This window comes from Leiobunum rupestre, chromosome 2 (assembly GCF_980474605.1).
Source record: "Leiobunum rupestre chromosome 2, qqLeiRupe1.1.hap1, whole genome shotgun sequence".
NCBI lineage: Eukaryota > Metazoa > Arthropoda > Arachnida > Opiliones > Sclerosomatidae > Leiobunum > Leiobunum rupestre.
Window position 1 is genome coordinate 3,321,947 of NC_143385.1, and position 20,061 is coordinate 3,342,007.

Below are 20,061 nucleotides of genomic sequence, written 5' to 3' on the forward strand. Positions count from 1 at the left end.
GGAAAACAGTTTCAGGGAACCAATGAGACCGGCTGATTTAGGTAGAAGGAGATCACGTTTCGAGCAGGGTTGTCACAAAAGTTTGAGATTCCCCGTTTTCCCTGACTACTTAAAGAGATTTTCCCTGACTTTTTTAAGGCAAAAATCTTAATTACTTTTATCAGCAGAAAATAAATTTAAATGGACTTACATTTCAGTAAAAAGGTTATTGAAATGTTGAAAAAATTAGCCAAACTTTCAAGGATATAAATGATAATCATGGAATTTGTCATAGATGAGTCTAGGCCGCCTTATCCACAAGGCAAACTAGGCTAAGTGCCTAGGGCCTACGAAAAGTTTAGGAGTCATTAAGGCCTACAATTCCATATAATAGGGTTTACGGAGGTCCGGAAAGTCGGTAAATGAGAGATATTTGCCAAGGGCCCACGGAAAGGTTAAAACGACCCTGTCTAGAGTCAAGATAAAATGGAATTCCCCGACTTTTCCCTGACGGTTTAGGCCCATTTTTAAATTCCCTGACTTTTCCCTAACGTTTTAGGCCCATTTTTAAATTCCCTGATTTTTCCCCGATTTCCTGTTTTCCCTGACATGTGGCAGCCCTGTCGAACATCCGAAGGATTTGCATTAACGGTTAAAATCGTCTCAACCTAAGTCATTTTCTCTCACAATTGTCAGTGTAAGTGCATTTACCCGTTGCCTTCATTCCATCTTTGTTTATACTTCGCTTCGGTAGCGTGAACCGCAGATGTTTGGCGTTAACTCTTCAATCGTACAGAAAATTAATCGTGAGCGGAGTTTGAAAATGCCCTCCTAATAAGACGCGTAGTCGCTACAGACTATGCTAATAAGGCCGCCTACACGGCAAGCAAAACCCGGAATTTTTTCTATCAGTAATCACCTTGACATTTTATTATAATCAGTGCATATTTTCCCCAACCGTTACCTTTAATAAATGCCATTAAGTTAATATGCACCCCACTTTCCAGAGCGAAAACCCTGATTATCAAAGGACCTCTCTGCCATCATCCCCAACACCATTTTTTTCATTCATCACCTCAAACACCAAAAAAAAACAAAAGTGGGGGGAAGACGAAAGCAGCCCCTCCAAAAGACGCCACGAAGGCAAAAATATTATACAAGACGCGGATAAAACGCGCAGAAAATGGGCGAAAAGAAAAGACTTGTACAAGAAACTTTAAAAACGCTTAAAGACGAGTTTACGTTTATCTAAGCGGAGGGGGAGGACTACAAAAGGGCCATTTAATTCCATCCCTCCCCATAAGCATAAGAGAAGCGAGGCTAAGAATAGCCCCCAGCCGAGCTCGGTACTTGAGAGAACAAGGTGCCTAAATGTGAAATAGACGTGCGGCGCCTGCTAAGTGTTTTAAAATCGGAAATTGAAAATAATAAAATATATTGTGTAATATGATTTCCTATTTTGTATATAAGGGCCAACTTAAGGTTTTAACTCCTGAATTTTATGGCAGCTAAGAGCAACAAACACAGCACCCCACACAAGGATAACGCAACCCGTCAAAAGTCGTGCATTTTTCATTAGTTAGACGCTTCAGCGCCTGCTGCCGTCGGAAGGGGAAAACGTTCAGCGTAAAGGTTCGTCCAATGAAATTTGTACACAACACTGCCTTATCGTGTCTAAAGGCTAGCTGTGTTCTCCTTGTGTTTGTTGCACCTAGATGGCAGGGTGGTGAAATGTGTAGCACTTTTGACTCACAGCAAGAAAAGCCCGGGTTCAATCCCAGCTTGTTCCAGAGTTTTTCACCCAGTGCCACAACTCCTTCCGCGTTGAGTTGGCAATTATTTTCCTGTCTGTTAAAAAGCTTTTCCTCAGAGTACTATTCTTCATATATATTGCTCAATACTATGGATATATTTTCTTATTTTGATTTATATTACTTCTTACGGTTATGTAAAAAGTATTTGCTTGTTTATCTCACCCTAGAAATGTTTTTGGCGAGTTAAAATATTTGTACAATTATGAAGGTGTACAATTAATTATCTTATGTAAATGCAATTCACTATTACAGGGTTCGTACGAAAATTTCGGAATGAATTTCCCAAACTTTTCCAGATTATCCCCGACCAATTTTGTACAATAGCTGAAAAGGTTTAAGGTAATATCTTGCAAAATATTCAAAACGTATTTTAAATTATCTTTGAAATTTTTTTGCCTGATTTTTTGTGGCCATTTTCCAGGTGGTGTACTAACTCGAAATTTCCAAAATTAACGTTTACTAGATTTAGCCATGGCTCATGAGACCGACGAGCACCCCAAATGGCACTGTCGGGTCTTCTGTCCCCTTCCCCTCAAATCCGATTTCCTTCGACCCTCCTCCAGATGGCACCACACGTACAAAAATATGGCAAACAGCACCGACCCACGGAGGAAACGGGCTGGATTATCTCGATGGGAAGGAAGGATGTGTTCTACGGAAGAGGAAATCACGCTGACGGAGGATTGGCAACTTCGGAACGCCACACTAACACCTAAAAAAGATGGCCAGACGTAAACAAAATAGCGCCAAACGTTAAGTACACGAGGAAGTTCCGTTTCGTCGCAACCCCGATTTATCACGTTGACGAAAGTAGAGAAGATATTATTACGAACTGACAAGTAAAACCGTGACACGCGACTGTTTTCCCTCGTAACCCGATTATATCTCGACAGCGATATTTAAGCGGGGGTCGCCTTGATTTCGGTCTATGCGGGAATGAGAGGACGAGGATGGAGCTGAGGTCTGTCAGACAGATTGCGAGGGACACGCGTTTAAGAGAGAAAGAGGCTAGCGTTTATTTCGTCGTGGTTACGGTGACTGTCTCGCGTCAGAGATCGCGAACGGATAAATAGCGTAATTGGCCCGTCCTACATCCGTTTCCGATCTATTCCGCCCAACGAAAGAAAAATGACTAAGTCAATCGAGGCAATTTACATTACAGGGACCTATCTTTACCGAGACCATTTACATTACAGGGACCTATCTTTATCGAGACAATTTACATTACAGGGAGCTTTCTTTATCGAGACAATTTACATTACAGGGAGCTTTCTTTATCGAGACAATTTACATTACAGGGAGCTTTCTTTATCGAGACAATTTACATTACAGGGAGCTTTCATTATCGAGACAATTTACATTACAGGGAGCTTTCTTTATCGAGACAATTTACATTACAGGGAGCTTTCTTTATCGAGACAATTTACATTACAGGGAGCTTTCTTTATCGAGACAATTTACATTACAGGGAGCTTTCTTTATCGAGACAATTTACATTACAGTGACCTATCTTTATCGAGACATTTTACATTACAGGGAGCTTTCTTTATCGAGACAATTTACATTACAGTGACCTATCTTTATCGAGACAATTTACATTACAGTGACCTATCTTTATCGAGACAATTTACATTACAGGGAGCTTTCTTTATTGAGACAATTTACATTACAGGGAGCTTTCTTTATTGAGACAATTTACATTACAGGGAGCTTTCTTTATCGAGACAATTTACATTACAGGGAGCTTTCTTTATCGAGACAATTTACATTACAGGGAGCTTTCTTTATCGAGACAATTTACATTACAGGGAGCTTTCTTTATCGAGACAATTTACATTACAGTGACCTATCTTTATCGAGACAATTTACATTACAGGGAGCTTTCTTTATCGAGACAATTTACATTACAGTGACCTATCTTTATCGAGACAATTTACATTACAGGGAGCTTTCTTTATTGAGACAATTTACATTACAGGGAGCTTTCTTTATTGAGACAATTTACATTACAGGGAGCTTTCTTTATCGAGACAATTTACATTACAGGGAGCTTTCTTTATCGAGACAATTTACATTACAGGGAGCTTTCTTTATCGAGACAATATTCATTACAGGGACCTTCGCTTACAACTACGAGCTGTGTTTGTTGCTCCTAGCTTACACTCTTTAGATGAGTTTGAAATTTGAGTTAATATAGTTTCGCTAAACAACTCCAATACGTGATTCCGCATTAATACACAAGATTATTTTTTGTACAGTTTATAATACGAAATGGGTGATTGACCTGGATTATAGGCGAATAAAGATCTTTGGTTGAGCTAGGGTGTAACCTCTTTCCTACACAATACAGACATCGTAAGTAGCTCACGCTAGCCTTAACAATAAAACTAATATTATCAGCCCAAACCATCATTCCATATCAAGAAGAGAAGAGAGACCCAGAGCCCCCTTGACCGACATGAAGAGTTTCTAGAATGGACAAATCAATGGAGTCTTACCACTGGCGTTAATAAGGCTCTCGCAAATCGCAATCCCCGCCATGCAGGAGGGCTAAAGGGCTTCAGGGGTCCCCTAAATTTCTATCAAATAAGTTGCTAGATACCGACTAAACCCAGACATAAGATTCGCGGGGAGGCCTAGGTTGTCTCAGCTACGCCACTGGGTCTCCACCATAAGTAACATAACACTACTACGTATGACAATTAGCAAAAAAATCTCCGAACTGATATTGCGCAACACAGTGCTGAATTATTCATAAGGCCAACCAAGAGCAGGGGCCAATGCATCACAAGTGTGTGTGTGTGGGGGGGGGGGGGGGGTTGACGAGATGAGGGGTCCAAAGAAGCTCGAAGCCTAGTGGCCCTGCCATGGGTTAATACGGCAACCATTATGAATTCAGAACAGAGCCCCCTAGTGTCTAAATATAATTAAGCCAAAATATACTACTACCAAAGTAGATTATATTCCAGTAGTCAGTTCGAGTCTGACCTGGCCGAGAGTGTCAGAGTCAACAAATTAGCTTTAAAACAATTCGAAGTGTCATACTTACAACAACTATGTTACTTATGGTCTTACACTTATTGCGCAAGAACCATCCAAAATTAGCTTGCATAGCCTTTAAGTAAATAGTAATACGTAAAGGCATTGTAGCTAAATAAGCGAAGCTGTAAAAGTGAACTATTGGGTCGACAGACAAACACTCTTGTAGGCTCTCACTGAGGATCAAATACATCATCTTTGAAAATGCCATCAATTTCTATGTTTTCATTAAATAATTCCATAAATTATTCACTCTTTAAAATGTGCAGTGAAGTTATATACATGGAATCACTTAGAACTCTTATATCTTAATATATTTTCGGTAAGAATTTATCGCGAATAATGCTCCTTTATTCTGTTCCAAGTTCTGAAATATGAAATCAAATAACCCAGGGACAAAGACTTTAGCAAAAGTAACTCAAGTAAAATCAAGAGCACCCTGGCCATAGAATAACTCACGTAAAATCAAATACTAGAAAACCAGTTATGGATTGAATACACCATATTTATTTTTGTATCTAATGTCTTTAATATAATCTTAACACAAAACATTTACTTTAAATTTTTTCAGTACTGATTTGTGAACTATACGCAGAAAAACCACAAAATGATAAAATTAATTTATGCCGTTTTATGAAAAACGTGGTATGAAAAAATCAAAGTACGTTGCTCATAAAAATCTTTTTATAGAGGTGTGAAATTACTAAATAGTATTTCAAATAAAAAATAATAATGATTACTAAATAGTAAAGTTAGTCAAATTTACAATAAAAACAAAATTTTGAAAACTTAACGTTATTCAATTTATTTTATATTTACGAATTTGGTCACTTACTAATAATAATCAGCTAGGTAAATACCCAAGGCACCACCTTAGGCCTAAGCCATCAAGCGACGTTTAAAGCCATTAATTCAGGTGGCCGCGTTACAATGCCACTGTAGACCTACTCTTTTATAATTACCGGCCTATCAGCAAAGTTCCATATTTTTAAACCTTTGCGCGAGTTAAGATCTCCTAATCGGCTTGGTTTTCTTAAGAACCAAGTCGATTCCATAAAGGTCTTGCTCCACAAATTTACTGGAAACCTCGAAATTCTGGACCAAAGCCTTGCATGTTGGGCTACTGGGTGACGTTTTTTAATAGTAATAATAAACTAAGCTAATATGCAAGGAACGTCACAGGCCTAAGTCAACTAGTGACTTTTAAAGCCATTAATTCAGGTGGCCGAGTTAAATTACATAGGAGGGCGTTTGCAAGAACTTCATGCCACGGGAGCCAACAGCTCCCTACACTTACTATTACCGTTAACCTCAGCAAGTTTACTTACTAGTATAGAAAGCATTTCATATCATGTTATTTTAATTGAATATTAAGGCTCAAGACTATTATTAATAAATATTAAATAAGAACAAAATTACTCGTAAGAAAAACAAGCTACTTTCAACTACCGGCATTTAACCGACACCTATCTACTTTTTCGCGTATTTTATCATCCTTCGCACACTCCATAGGTGGTTTCTTCTAACTTAACTTATCGTATATACTATTCTCCACCACACTCCCCCCTTTTCGGCTTTCCGTTGCTATGCAACGCGTTTTGAAATTTTTAATGTTTAGGCTTAGTTTCTCTTTTAGATATAACAGTCGCCTGCCATATTTCCCGCACAGAACTGACGAGTCCCAAATAGAACGAAACCGGTCTACCGTTGGAATTTCTGGCTATTTTATTTAGTTTTAATGTAGTTTATTACTCGAAGATCTATTTGATCTGAGATTCGCGTCTTTTTGTTTGCTCGAAGACCTACTGGTACGAGTTATTGGTAAGTTTTTTAATTTCTTCAAATTTGTTTAGGATTTTTCTATATTATCCCTTTTAATTATGTACTAATCTACTTTTTCGCGTATTTTATCACCCTTCGCACAGTCCATAGGTGGTTTCTTCTAACTTAACCTATTTTTAAAAACGCTTGTGTGAACTTTCACGCTAACACGCTTAATGATACCGGGCACAAATTGGGTCAATCAACGAATTATTAATTTTTTGGGATAACTGAAATTAGCATTTCAAGAATTCGGTTTTAGCAGGGGCATAAACGGGTGGTTGTCGAAACAACGCCAATAAAATGTAGGCGCGAGCCTCCGGGTGGAATTCTAAAAGTGTATCAAATTATGGGGCTAGCTTACCTTGAGCAGGAACAGGTAGACGAAAGCGGCGAAAAGCGAAACGGAAAAGAGTCGGGGAGGTAACATGGCTGCCAAAAGAAGCACTTCACTCAGAAAATATCCTTTGTCGAGACACGAAAAAATAACCGTATTCCCAAACTGCGATGGCTTCTAGATACATTTAAATGATCACCAGTTAGCACCGAGATATTCGTTCGCGACTGTTCTTCTTCATCTTTCAGAAGCACTAGTCACCACGAATGGAGTATCACTGATAGAGAAAACGTCTCCAATTCTCCGATTCAAACATTCGTTATCTGAAAAAAATTAAAAGATTTTAATTGAAATTTTTTATCAAAGCAAATATTAACAAAAGAATTGATAACAATATGTCTTGGTTTTAAATGGGTTATAATTATTATTTTTATTTCATTCTGGAATATTTCACGAACCCATTGTGAAGGTTAAATAAGTGGAATATTTAAATCTAAGGGCTATGAAACCGTATTTTTGTTCGTTATAAATTCGTAGGAATAGACACAATGGGTGATAAAAGATAGGCTACACCCGATTCATTTTAGTTGAATTGCAATCTTTGTATTTATAAAGCACTGGAATAAAGTTGACGTCAGTCATTGTAATTCGATAATGAAAATTTAAATTTAAAAATATTCATTTTTCAGAGATTTTTTTGAATTGTTGTAAATGATAAGAAACACATTTCGGGCTGGAAAAATTAAAATGTTGATTTTCTTTTTGATATAATACTACACTTTTTGCGGGTGACTCGGAAAGTATTGCATGGTGATAGCAATATTGTTTTTAAACAATTCTTTAATTTTTGTAGATATTTTGTACAGTGACTCGGAAAAATATTGGATGGAGTTTGCAAAATTACAATTTTTATATGTTTTTTTTTTTAAGAATCTTAGTTCTTTATAGAGTTCGCCAAGTGACTCGGAAAATATGGGATATATTTGAGTGTATAAATTACAAACCGCTGTCATTACAAGACTATTCAAACTTGATTATGTTTAAAATTAAAAGACTATGGGTTTCTCTTCTGTTGTTATAGCTGGAATAAAATCACTCTACAGGGTGTTTGAAATTAAACGATACAAGCGTTTTTCGCAAAAACTATGTATTGTAGAAGTAGGGGGTATTCGATGACTTTTAACGGCTTTAAAAGTCGCTCGGTGACTTAGGCCTAAGGTGGTGCCTCGGGTATTAGTCTAGCTGATTATTAATTTTTATTAGTAATCGTTTTAAATTTTAATTTTCACGAAAATCGGGGAATTTTTCATGGTTTTCGAAAAAATTATTTTTCACCGGTAGGTTACAGACAAAAAGCTTCAATGCCTAGTTGAAATATCACACTCTACAAGGTTAGAATAAAGTTGGTTTGCTTTAAATCGGCCAATATTTCACTGACATTTGGGAGCACGGAAATAAAATTGGTCATAGGAGGCAATAGCTTTTTACTACATTCATTTTAATCCAAAAATGGCAAAAAAAATATTTTGGAATTAACCACGTGTTACTCTGCACGAACACATCGAAACAAGCTCCATTTTTCGGCAAAAGCGCTTACATACGCCAATACTAACGTCGTAAGTGGCATCTAGGAGCAACAAACACAGGCTCCTAGGCGGAACGCTTAGTGAAGACGTTGAACCATCTTCTGATGTGATCACAGTTTTGTTCAATTATCTGCATCAATTTAGACCCCATAAAGTTTAAAGAGTAATGTAGATTAAACAAAGTCGTTATGAAAATAATTAAAAACGTGACAATTTATGTCAATAATCAGCTAGGCTAATACCCAAAGCACCTAAGTCATCAAGCGACTTTTATAGCCATTAATTCAGGTGGCCGGGTTACGATGCGTAGGAGGGTGGTGGCAAGCCCTGCATGCCACGCGAGCCAACAGCTCCCAACCATAACTTTTACCGTTAACCTCTACAAGTTTTTATGGAAGGGGAAACCGAAGAGCTGAGGGGAAAACCCCTTAACCAAGTAGGGAGAGAACTTTCAAACTCAACGCAGAAGGAGCTGTTCCGAGTTTTCACCTAGTGCCACAAGCTGGGATCGAACCCGGCGAGGCGGAAGTGCTAACCACTCTGCCACCCCACCTTTGTTATGTTAAACAGTAAGGTGTCACTGATATTATTTTCATTTGCATACCAAATGTTTGGTTTGTTTTTAATACAACTGTTGCTATTATTAGGTTTGTCTGATTTAAATAATTGATTTCAATGAATTTATTAAAATTCAGAGCCAACTAAATGAAATTTAGTTTTTAAATAATACTTAAAATTTTATTTCAAAAAAATAACTTTAGTTTACATAACCGTTTCATTCAAATTATTAATCAATTTGTACAGAGAAAGGCATAAAAAATCAATTAAAACCAATAAAAAATAAAAATATCAATGTAAAATCTAAAAAGCAATTAGAGCGAGTCAATTGAAACTTTAATCTAAAACACTATAAAACCAACAATACGATCCATTTTATTTGTTTTTTTTTATCTCGAAGCACAGCTTCTCATACAGTTTTTCCTCGTTTCTAAATAGTACACCGAAGAAATGAAACCAATAGAAACAATTGACGGTCTTCGTTACGGAAGTGAGCGTCTAAGATTATATATGAATATTAGCGATGCTACGCAATAGAACTACGCGCGCTCTTAATCTTTACGCATGGAATATTACGCATGGAAATTAACGTCGATAATGAATTTGGAATGCCAATGCTGTATAAAGACAAAAGAAAGAGCTTTCCAAAGCACCCATATTCTATCTCCAAAGTTAAGATTTAATTAATTTTCTGGCTTATATTAAATCTGTTGCTGAGTCACACATAAAAATAAGTTAATAAAGTGACTAACAATTTTAAAAATCTGAATTTTTTTAACTTTTAAAACCTTCAGATTTTTTAAAAAAGCAAAAATTTCAAAAAAGTGATTTATTTTAGAAAAGGTTACTTTTAAGCCGCGTTCACACTAGACACTTTGGAAACGTTTTGAATCGATTTCGAAAGATGGAATTGTAAAATTTTGGTGCCGAATGTTTTTATAGGATGCCTATTAATACAGTTGACACCGAAAATATTTAATTTGATCTTTCGAAACCATTTTAAAACGTTTCCAAAGTGTCTAGTGTGAACGCAGATTATGTGACAGAATTTTAAAAAAGTTACTCAGCAACAGATTGTTTTTCTTTCCCATAATAAATCTCCAAAGTTTTAAGACCTAATAAAATTGGTGTCCGTATTAAATCTCAAAATTTTAAGATTTATTTCAATTTCTTCTTTTTACGCAAAAAACCGAATATAACCAGAATTAAACCACCATTATATTAGACCCTAATATGCATTTATCCTATTGTTGATGTTTTTAGCAGACGATTCAATTAATAACATTTTAGTTTCGTACTTGTTATACATAATTCATTCGAAATAAAATATTAATTCGAGGATTTTCACAGCTTTTGCGCTTTTATTTAAACCGTAGATTTTACTAACAAGGAGACTACCCGAGGTGGTTATCACCGATTTGTATGGTAGTATGAAAATTACCAAAGGGAAAATTTGCAATGGGCTTTTAGTTTTCCTATGGCAACCGAAAATGTTTTTGACCTCTCCATTTAAAAAAGCATGGGCTTTTCTCGGTTACCCAAATTTTGTTAAAATTTAACCAAAATTGATCAATTTTACCCAAAATCCTTGATCAATTTTACCCAAAATAGGTCAATTTCTTATTTTTGAGAAAGATTTGAAAATTTAATTTTTTAATATTTTTTAAGTAAGTAAACCCTGTGAAACCGAGAAAATACCATGCTTTTTAAACAGAGATTTTTTCGTTTGGAGAGGTTAATAACATTTTCGGTTCCCATTGGAAAATTAAAGCCCATTGCAACTTTTCCCTTTGCCAAATTTCATAGATCTACCTGACCCCCGAGTTCCAACAAAATCGGTGATAACCACCTCGGGTAGTCTCCTTGTAAGTGGTTAAATCCGGTGAAGCCCAGGTGGTTGAATCCGGTCTGGGTGGTTCTTGCCAACCCCGGTTAATCGAAGTTAAGATTAAGATGCGTGAGACTTAAATTAACAAATCGTGATTATTGTCTTCAATTTTAAAATGTCTCTGAAAAAAGCACGCTTTAATATTTAAAATATTCACGAAACAATAATTTTAAATTTTAAAATCAGCTTAGTAATATTAGTTCTAGGTCCGTTTTAATTTTGTTTAAATTTAAAACTTCATATTCTATTGTCTTTGAGTAAGTGATAGCTGTTTACCCTTTATTGTAAGTATGATATTTATTTTGTAAGACTCTCCGGGGTAATGACTTACCCGATTTTTAGTTTGATTAACTCTATATTGTAAATAGCATTTTTCGTAGTTTTTGATGAAAATATACTTAACTGGAGACCACCCAGTTTTCAATTTATTGTCAAATATTAGTGGACATGTTGACAAAGTGCAGTTTAAATTAAAAAAAACCTGCCTCTCCTTATTAGTCAAATATTTTGACGTAACTTCGACTGATATTTAATAGTTCTTTTTATAAAATAACCTTGGCCATCTTGTTGAAATGTTGCCTCCCCGCTTCAGCTGTGGATCCGCTTTCACTCCCACTAAAGAGTTTATGGACTCATTCTTAGGCATTGGCTGAACTATCCCAGGGCAACATTTTCAACAAGTTGGGCAAGCGTAAAGACATTTTATAAAATCAACTATTAAACAAATTAGAGACTAGTTTTGTTAAATACATTTTAAGTTACAACGGCAAAAATTGTCATAACTTTGCTACTAATATTGACGAAATCTTTTTCATGTTTTTATATACAGTCTAAATTTAGCCTCAGTAAACCGTAAATTGTCATATAAATAACGTAGTTTGTCTAAAACAGCTAAAAAAAATGAATAATAATAATAATAATAATAATAATAATAATAATAATAATAATAATTATTATTATTATTATTATTATTATTATTATTATTATTATTAATTATTGTTATTATTATTAATTATAAAACATGAAAATATTGCCATTAAGACTGATTTACTTTATATTTAAGTTCCGGTTAATCCTTTTTAGTTTTGTAAAACAAATCATCCCGATTTCGAAGTTAAATAAAATGCTACCAATATCTCTATTAACCCCAATTGAATAATATTTTCACACATTATAATACAAAATTAGATTATTTTAATCTACTTTAGTAAAAATATTGTAACAAATTAAGCCTAATCGATATAAATTCTTGTATTATTAGTTAGCTACGAAAATCGTTTAATCCAATGAAATATCGGTTCGCTACAAAAACTTTTTAATCCCAGTTAAAAGCTACGAAATTTTTTTAATCCCAGTTAAATATCGGTTAGCTACGGAAATCTTTTAATCCCAGTTAAATATCGGTTAGCTACGAAAAGCTTTTAATCCCAGTTAAATATCGGTTAGCTACGAAAATATTTTAATCCCAGTTAAATATCGGTTAGCTACGAAAATCTTTTAATTTCATTTAAATATCGGTTAGCTACGAAAATCTTTTAATCCCAGTTAAATATCGGTTAGCTACGAAAATCTTTTAATCCCAGTTAAATATCGGTAAGCTACGAAAATCTTTTAATTTCAGTTAAATATCGGTTAGCTACGAAAATCTTTTAATTTCAGTTAAATATCGGTTAGCTACGAAAATCTTTGAATCTCAATGAAATATTAGTTAGCTACGAAAATTGTTTAATCCCAATGAAATATCGGTTAGCTACGGAAAGCTTTGAATCCCAATGAAATATTGGTTAGCGACGAAAATTGTTTAATCACAATGAAATATCAGCTAGCTACGAAAATCGTTTAATCCCATTTAAATATCAGCTAGCTACGAAAATCTTAATTCCAGTTAAATGTCAGTTTGCTACGAATTATTTTTACTCCCAGTTAAATATTGGTTAGCTACGAAGATATTTTAATCCCAGTTAATTGTCAGTTAGCTACGAATTTTTTTAATCCCAGTTAAATTTCAGTTAGCTACGAAAATCTTTCAATACCTGTTAAATATCGGTTATCTACGAAAATGGCCTTAGAAAACTTAAAAGTTAAAGCTAACGAAAGTTGTTGAACCAGTTTTTGAAACTGACATCGAAACGAGAAACAATAAAAAGAAGGACATTTGGTAGACGAAAATATAAGATCACCGATAATTTAAGAAGTATTATTTATAAGTTTATAAAAACAATGAAAAAGACAAACTTACCATAATGTATTTCGTTTTCAATTTACAACGAGTGAGATATCCCAGCTGAGGATGCTTCTGGAAAGTTTTCAGCACTTTTCCCCATTCCAGGAACTAGCCGCGGGAACCAAACTGTATTCGCGATCGCGTTTTGACTCCGCGTATTACCGTTCCAAACAGGGCCACGAGGGCTGCAGCAGCTACAGTCTCGCTCTCGACGGCGTCTCTCGAAATCAGCCTTCGCTCCGAGTCGACGGGGCGGAGGCGCTGTTGGCTCGAGGCGGAACAGGTTTGCGAAGTTCCTAGCTGTCTTTTTTTAACGATTGACTGAACTTGTTTTCAACATGCTTTACGGAATGTGGCGCGGTTTTTCTCTCGCAAATATAGTGCACCTGAGATATTTTTTCGTAACTGTGGCGACATCTACCATCGAAAAATGATACTTCTGTTTAAACTTACTTTATTTATTCCATTTAATACTATCTATTTACCTATACCATGTTTAAATTAAATGCAATATATTTAAATATACCATGTTGAAATTTAATGCAATATATTTAAAAATACCATGTTTAAATTTAATACACTATATTTAAATATACCATGTTGAAATTTAATGCAATATATTTAAAAATACCATGTTTAAATTTAATGCAATATATTTAAATATACCATGTTTAAATTTAATGCAATATATTTAAATATACCATGTTGAAATTTAATGCAGTATATTTAAATATACCATGTTTAAATTTAATGCAATATATAAAATATACCATGTTGAAATTTAATGCAATATATTTAAATTTACCATATTGAAATTTAATGCAATATATTTAAATATACCATGTTGAAATTTAATGCAATATATTTAAATATACCATGTTGAAATTTAATGCAATATATTTAAATATACCATGTTTAAATTTAATGCAATATATTTAAATATACCATGTTTAAATTTAATGCAATATATTTAAATATACCATGTTTAAATTTAATGCAATATATTTAAATATACCATGTTTATATTTAATGCAATATATTTAAATATACCATGTTTAAATTTAATGCAATATATTTAAATATACCATGTTTAAATTTAATGCAATATATTTAAATATACCATGTTTAAATTTAATGCAATATATTTAAATATACTATGTTTAAATTTAATGCAATATATTTAAATATACAATGTTTAAATTTAATGCAATATATTTAAATATACCATGTTTAAATTTAATGTAATATATTTAAATATACCATGTTTAAATTTAATGTAATATATTTAAATATACCATGTTTAAATTTAATACAATATATTTAAATATACCATGTTTAAATTTAATACAATATATTTAAATATACCATGTTTAAATTTAATGCAATGTATTTCAATATACCATGTTTAAATTTAATGCAATATATTTAAATTTAATTAACCCAATTTAATTGAAATTTAATTAATCCAATTTCATTTAAAATTAATTATTCCGATTTAATTTAAAATTAATTTATCCGATTTAAAATCAATGTAATTTATTAGATTTAATTTAAATTTAATTTATCCGATTTAAAATCAATGTAATTTATTAGATTTAATTTAAATTTAATTTATCCGAATTAATTTAAATTTAGTTTATCCGAATTAATTTAAATGCAATTTATTAGATTTAATTTAAATTTAGTTTATCCGAATTAATTTAAATGCAATTTATTAGATTTAATTTAAATTTAATTTATCCGATTTAATTTAAATTTAGTTTATCCGAATTAATTTAAATTTAGTTTATCCGAATTAATTTAAATGTAATTTGTTAGATTAAATTTAAATTTAATTTATTCTATTTAAAATTTAATATCTATCGAATTCAGCAACATCAATTTGCCTTTTCGGCGGTCAACGTGAGAAATTCATAAACTGATGTATATTCGTCTGCTAAGCAGGCGATAAAATTTTAACGCGTTAAAGACTAAGGGCCTCTAAATAAACTGAAAAAGCTAATTATCGATTACGTTAGATAAATGTTTACAGGTAAAAGTTCAATTTAATTTAAAATATTGTTATATCTGATTTTTTTCATTACTTCATGTCGAAAAACCCGAAAGATGTGTCAGAAGATTTCATCTTTGAAATACCCATAAAGTAGTTACAAGAAATAAAATCTCATTGGTTCAATGAAACTGACGTTTTCTTTCCGCCTCTCGTTCCGGGGAAGACTATAGTGACGAGTCGGGCCGACTATTTTTTAGGCCAGACCCGAAAAGAAATAAATTAAATAATGCTCGATCCGACCCGACCCGAAAAAAAATTATCGGGCCCGACCAGACCCTATAAAAAATCATAATAATTTTACCGGGCCCGACCAGGCCTGAAAAAAAAATCATAATAAATTTTGCTCGATCCGACCCAACCCGAAAAAAATCAAAATTAATTTTACCGGGCCCAACCAGACCCGAAAAAAAATCAAAATAATTTTACTGGGCCCGACCCGACCCGAAAAAAATCATAATAAATTTTACCGGGCCCGACCCGAACCGAAAAAAAGGAAAATAAATTTTACAGGGCCCGACCCAACCCGAAAAAAAAATCAAATAAATTTTACCCGGCCTAATCCGACCCGAATGAAATAGTAGTAGTACAATGTTGCCAATGCCGATGCCACCGCTAAAGTATCTAAAACTTTCCAACAGATATATATAAGGGTCAATCAACAGAAAACAATATTCCATCTGTAGCCCATTATGAATTTGAAATTAGGATTTAAACCGATCCGAGGGACCTAACAATCGACGTACGCATTGTCGTGATGTCAAAAGTGACATAATTACCAAAAGTGTGTCAACCGGATCTATGTTACGAGCGAAATACAAGTTGGGAGGGGAGAAGGGAAAGTATGCCTTGGGGAGGGAAGGAAGTTAAAACCAACAAATAACGCCTCGTAGTGAGGAACGGAGGAGCAAAGTAGCACTGGTCAAAGTTAGTGTATTTTTTGATGGGGAGACGCTATCGCCATCTACCTACGATATAATACAATAGACTAAAAAAAGTCAATACATAGTCTTTTATGTGGTCGATCTCGAGTCGAGCATTCGTTAAACCTTTGGCATACGAAAGTACCGGGATTTTCACACTTCACTTTTGGTGATTATGTAACTTTTGGTGATGTTTGAATTACTACCAATTCAATTTTACCAAAAATAAATAGACATAAACAGAAAGTCTCGCATTAGAGGTATTCTGTACCTTTCCCTTTGGTGTCCTTGAAATCTAAAGGGTAAACCCCCAATGCTTCCCACCCGTAGAGTGCCCCCCAATCAGATCGCGTCTAAAGCATTTGAAGATTTTGCTCAGAAATTTGTATAAGTAGTGTTTCGCGATGCTAAGCACCCTGGCGGGATTTCCTACCAGCTCTTGCTTTTTTAGTTCTAGATGGCTCGGAAAAAAACCCAGCTCAATTGGCATTATTGCCTAAAAACCAGGCAAGTCCATTTAAGTTTAGTTGTTAAGGACTGGAGTTCAAACTGAACTAGTTGAAAGGGAAAACAATGAAGACATTTGAAAAAAAGCAAAGCGTTAGAAGATTAAGATAAGTTAAACCTAGGCTTAATGGCTGAATCTGCTGTTATCCTAATCATATTTTTCTTCCAACAATGTAAATTGAGAAACGATAGCTTCAATAAGTTAATTGTGAAAAAATCGTCTACAGCATATTTCTTAAAGGCCGAGAACAGAGATTCCATTTTCTCGTGCGCGAATTTAGACCACCGCAAAATTGAGTGACAGCGTCGACAGCTTGACCGACGGCTCTGACTGTTTTTGAATAGAATATATACAATGAGCATCAACATAAGAAGGTAAGCTACAATACATGGAATTGTCCAGGCGGTCACTCAAGCAGCTGTCAGAGCTGTCACTTAGGTTGTCAGAGATGTCAATCAGTTGTCACTCGTAAAAAAATTAAGTACAGAATAAGAGGGGTGGAAATTCGCTCTGGTCTCGGTTTTTAACAATAAACTCTGTAACTCTCCTAGAATTTCCCATTATTATAAAACAACTAGAACATTAAGTTTTGATACACACCTGGTGGCTACAAACTTATATATGATCGCAGAATTAGATTAGGATGCGAGACTTTCTGTTTATGTCTATTTATTTTTGATATTAATAATTCATCGCTATTGAAATCCACTTTTTATCTCCTACCTTGAAATCTTCAACTTAAATATCTACAATTAATTCCACGGCACTTAAGCAGCTTGACGTCACTGTCGTTCTATCAACTTGGGCTCTATGGGTACAGCTATTGGGCACTACGGGTTGCCAAAATAGCGGTGATTGCGTGGTTAATGAGAGGTCTCTATATCCTTAGCGCAGGGGATGGTGTATACCTGATTAACCGTGACAACGTAAACAAGACGTTAGACGGTCAGAATACGAACAATCCTTCCAATGTGTTAAGTTTGTTTGAGCTATTCACAGCAACCTGCAACGCCGGTATCACAACCAATATATATCCACGGCCACACATAATTGTATTTACACTTATTTGTTACTTCAAGTCATACTTTGAAAGCATCGAAGATTCCTTCGATCAGTGTCACTCTTATTTTTTACTTCTGATCACAGTTATTTGTTGCTACTAGTCACCCGTTGAGTGTCACACTTATTTCTTCTGGTTATACGACAAAGACTAGTTCAATAAGTTTCACACTTATTTGTTACGTTGAGTGTCATCCGAAGAAAACTAGGTCGACCAGTGTCATACTTAATTGTTACTTCTAGTCATACGTTGAAAGCGCGGCGCACTCTGAACGGCCTTGAAAAACGCTAGAGGGAAACGTGCGCGTAGACCTCTATAAACAAGCGGATTTACAATGTTGGAAATTGCGGGGGTCCGTATACGCTGAACAAAAAACCTTACTTAGAATTAAAATTAAGGAACGTATTTGCAACTCTAGGTTATATGTAAAGTGCAGTTATTCAAAAATATAACTTTCATGAAAATCGGACTTATATTAAGGAACTTTATGTCGATTTTGAGGCCAAAATATAAAACCACGAAAATTGGGGTTCCGTAAATTACCCTGAAAACTATACTTAAATTTAATATTTACTGATATAACCGAAGTTGTAGGTCCGCTGAATCCTAACCTATCCAATAATATTTTTTTAACGTTATCGGACTTAATTTTAAACCACATAAAGCGAAACCACCGAAAATAGTAAATTTTGCAAATGCCCAACTTCTAGGGCTCCGATTTGAAAACTTTGTGAAAGGCTATCAATGGCGATGTATGTACATTCGAACGAGATATCATTGACTTTTCTAGCCCTAACCGTTGAAGAGTTATGCGCGACACGGCGGCATCTTCATCGGCATCGGCTACACTGTACGTGAGACTAATACACACAAATTCTTAGGATTGTGTGTAAAAAGGTTAGAACGCGAAAACATTATGGGAAGGTATTTCTTAAAGCTTGGAAATCTGTGTTACCTTGTTTAAATAAACCATTCTATATGCGATTTATAGGGTAAACTAATTTAATTCTTCAAAGTAAGAAAATTCCTGTTGTTTATAATCAACATTTTTGAGGAAAGGGCACTTGGAGCCCATTTGCGGCGGTAAGGATAGAAATGAAAATGATCAGCAATCCATAGGTGATATCGTGCCTTCGCCAAAGCTGTTTCAGTTTTGTGCATTTGGGGCTTTGGGCCCATTAATTGGTAGTAAGCTATCCCTCAAACCATTACCGATAGAATGGGAAATGGAGCTTTAGTTTCCATTTTCAAGGTGTACAAAAAATGTCCAAAAATGTAACTAAAGTAAAATTTTGTTAGATAAATAATTATCTTCAATTTTAAATTAACTTTCACGTTTAAATATTTTGAAAAAAATTATGAATTACAACAAAAGGTTTATTTTAATATGGGAATTTTAATGGGAGTTTTCGTGACTGTAATTGACTGGATGTTACTATCTCCAACCCAACTCGTTTTTAGAAGACTCGACCATGGCGCCCGCGGATCGTCATATCACGCTACCTGAGAGCAAAAGTCAAGTAAGTCGAGACTATTGACAAAATTCAAAATAAGAATCCTTGAGTGTTTTTAAATTAAGGTGACTCAGTACAAAATTTCCAATATATATTTTCACTCTTTTTTTTATCAATTTTCATTACTAGATTATCATTGTTATTATTCCAGATTTCGAACTTGAAACTGGTTTTTCCCAAATAGGGGTTTTCAGACTTTCTTGACTTTTGCTCTAAGGTAGTCTGCATAGACATTCTAAGTTTTAATTAATGCATTCTCCAGCGGATCGTCATAGCATAGACATTAGTTTTAATAAATGCATTCTTTCCAAAACTAAACTATATTCTATAATTGTTCACATTGGTATTCATTTAGGAACTACTTTTTAAAAAGGTTTTTAATTAAAACTAATCCAAGTACATTATTTCGATAATTTGCTATTATCAAAACCAGCTTCAAATTCATCTCAGGCCACGTGTTCTGGACCGCGTTTAAAAACATATCAACCACAATGGAGCCTAAAGAGTTTAAGACTTTCTCGCACTATTTTATTTTGCTGTTATTTCATGAATAATTATTTTCTTATATTATTATTATTTTAGTGTTAGAAATTCCTGACATCAATACAAAGCCACCATAAATTATGAGCAAAATGAAGGGTTTAACAAAAAAATTGTATTTTACATATCTACAATGAATGGCTACAATTGTCAGAAAAATCCGAGTTGTTTTTGGAAGAGTGACTCAATTGTATTACCCCAACAAAGGAATGATAGCAGA

The 20,061-nt window shown here is 34.2% G+C and overlaps 1 protein-coding gene across 4 annotated transcripts in view; it reads right to left on the reverse strand.

Annotated features, from left to right (window-relative positions):
• Nucleotides 1-13,552, reverse strand: part of LOC149955534 (tyrosine-protein phosphatase 10D-like) — a 50,582-nt gene extending 37,030 nt beyond the window's left edge. For 2 of the 4 annotated variants that reach the window (XM_090165317.1, XM_090165314.1), the window contains exons 1-2: nt 13,262-13,552; nt 7,018-7,313 (exon numbers count right to left, since the gene is read on the reverse strand). In XM_090165317.1, coding sequence (XP_090021443.1) covers nt 7,018-7,083 — 66 coding nt within the window. In that variant the 5' untranslated portion in view covers nt 7,084-7,313; nt 13,262-13,552. Of the gene's footprint in view, nt 1-7,017; nt 7,314-7,448; nt 7,504-7,563; nt 7,579-13,261 lie in introns of those variants that run through there. The other 2 variants (XM_090165316.1, XM_090165315.1) reach the window with 2 other exon arrangements.
• Nucleotides 13,553-20,061: the final 6,509 nt, after the last annotated feature.